This window comes from Phytophthora parasitica, assembly GCF_000247585.1.
Source record: "Phytophthora parasitica INRA-310 unplaced genomic scaffold supercont2.6, whole genome shotgun sequence".
Lineage (NCBI taxonomy): Eukaryota > Oomycota > Peronosporomycetes > Peronosporales > Peronosporaceae > Phytophthora > Phytophthora nicotianae.
In genome coordinates, this window is record NW_008648992.1 from 41,978 (window position 1) to 43,877 (window position 1,900).

A 1,900-nucleotide genomic window follows, 5' to 3' on the forward strand; every position below is an offset into this window, starting at 1 on the left:
CTCGTCACTTCCAGAACGTGCTGTCTGATCTTGGAGACGTTCTCCAGCTCTTCCCTTAAGTCTTGTGCTTCTGATGGATGCACCACACCACTAAGTCGATCCAGGATGTCGCTCCGATTACAGTGGAGCTTATAGTTCAACGCGATCCATGACGTAGAGCAGCACACCATATAGAGCCGGAAATGATATTTCCCGGTCGGCTTCATGGGGTTATACACAATCATGTGACGGCCTTGGCGCGACCGGCAGGCAACGCTGGCCTCATCCAGAGCGACATTGCTCCCTACATGAATATACTGGCCTCCCGTAATCTCTAGCAAGTTGAAGAGTGGCCGGATGCGTGCTGCGCCGTCCTTCTCGAGGGTATTAGGGACGGCATTGAAGCTTAGACACCGGCGCAACAGTTTGAATCGATGGAGGGTCATGATACCATCGAGCGACGTAGTATTACCACCGAAAATCAAATCTTCGGCTTGTAGCCCCCAGTAGTTGGCGTACTCGCCTTTGTCGTTCATGGCCATAAAGAACAGGATGCCCAGGAAAACCATCAACTCCTCGAGAGTGAACGGTGTCGCCACTCGTATGTTGTTCACTACGGCGTACGTGTTGGTCTCGTGCAGCACTTGGCGCCAAAAGTATAGGGGAATGTAAGCGAAGAAGCTCGAACTTGCCGAGTGCTCGAACAGATGCCGATATTCAGGACGCAGGTATGTTTGTGTAGACCCGTTCTCGTGCTGATACAGATAGGAGGGCCCCTCAGTTACCCCAGAAGGGATAAAGCGCATGTTTTTGATGGCCTCAACCTCGGCGAAGCTGGTTGGAAGCAAGTCTGTGGGGTCAAAAGCGTGAAGCACCTCTTCTTCGCAATCTGATGCTTCCTCCTCGAACACAATCACGTCAGCAGGGTCAGGGCGCACAAGAATCCGCCAGTCCGGGTTCTTCACTCGAGTCAGAGCAAGATAGTTTTTGATGCCGAGCTGCACGAAGCCCACGCTGATGTGCTCAACGGCGCTATGAAATTGGCTATCTAGCCAGCGAATCTGAAAGAGGGATGCGTTCTTGTCCTTCTTCACTTGACAGTACACCCGGCCAATAATGTAAGCTGTACCAATAGGTCGGTAAGCCTTAGCTTTCATCCACTTCTCCTTGTTGGGCGAGAATGCCACCAACTTGCTGATGTAGACATCTTGCAACATGATGGGGGGCGTTCGTGCTGGCGTCGTAGGCGCTCCTTGTGCAACACCCGCTTGGGGTGATTCAGGGACAGTATGGTCAATATCAACCTCCCTGCTGACACCATCGCTAAGTTCACTATCATCCATTTCGTTTGCTGTACCATCAACAACCACAGCATTATTCGCGGCATTGTTCATTACTGACTCCAACGGGGTCCTACATACCTTTTGAAGTGGCCGTGTCTGTAGCTGGACGTGCCTTCTGCCCTCCACAACCTCCTCGAGATTCACATCCTTGAACACCACCTCCTCGCACACCATGATCACCACCACCACCACCGCAGTTCACTCCTACGTCAGCAATAGTATGCTGTTAGCCACTTGTCCCCAATGCAATTCGTTCACTAGATGCCCACCTGCAAGATTTGAAGCTCTTACCGCCCGCTGAGCTGTACTGCCTCCACGTCTTTCTCCTGTCCCGAGTCCTCGTTCCACACGACCAGCGACAGCAGTATGGCCGCCAGCGTCACCGGCGTTAACACCTTCGCAAACCTCGTGACCTGCAATTTAAATACATAGGTCACCAACAGTCAATTACTTCACCGACAGTAGCGAGTCGAGAGCTAGTCTTACCTCCGCCAGTACATGAGCTTGGAGATTGCCGAACTCTCGCCTTCCCTCGACCTCCTCGCGGGTCACGCGCGGCTACTGTTGCCATGCCGGTC

The 1,900-nt window shown here is 52.7% G+C and overlaps 1 protein-coding gene across 1 annotated transcript; it reads right to left on the reverse strand.

The window, feature by feature from the left end:
- Positions 1-4: 4 nt before the first annotated feature.
- Positions 5-1,893, reverse strand: PPTG_03743 (hypothetical protein; the record flags this gene model as incomplete). The annotated part of the gene is made up of 5 exons (XM_008897511.1): positions 5-24; positions 89-1,330; positions 1,401-1,526; positions 1,592-1,735; positions 1,809-1,893. 5 exons carry the CDS (start codon positions 1,891-1,893, stop codon positions 5-7), a joined length of 1,617 nt encoding a protein of 538 aa, XP_008895759.1.
- Positions 1,894-1,900: the final 7 nt, after the last annotated feature.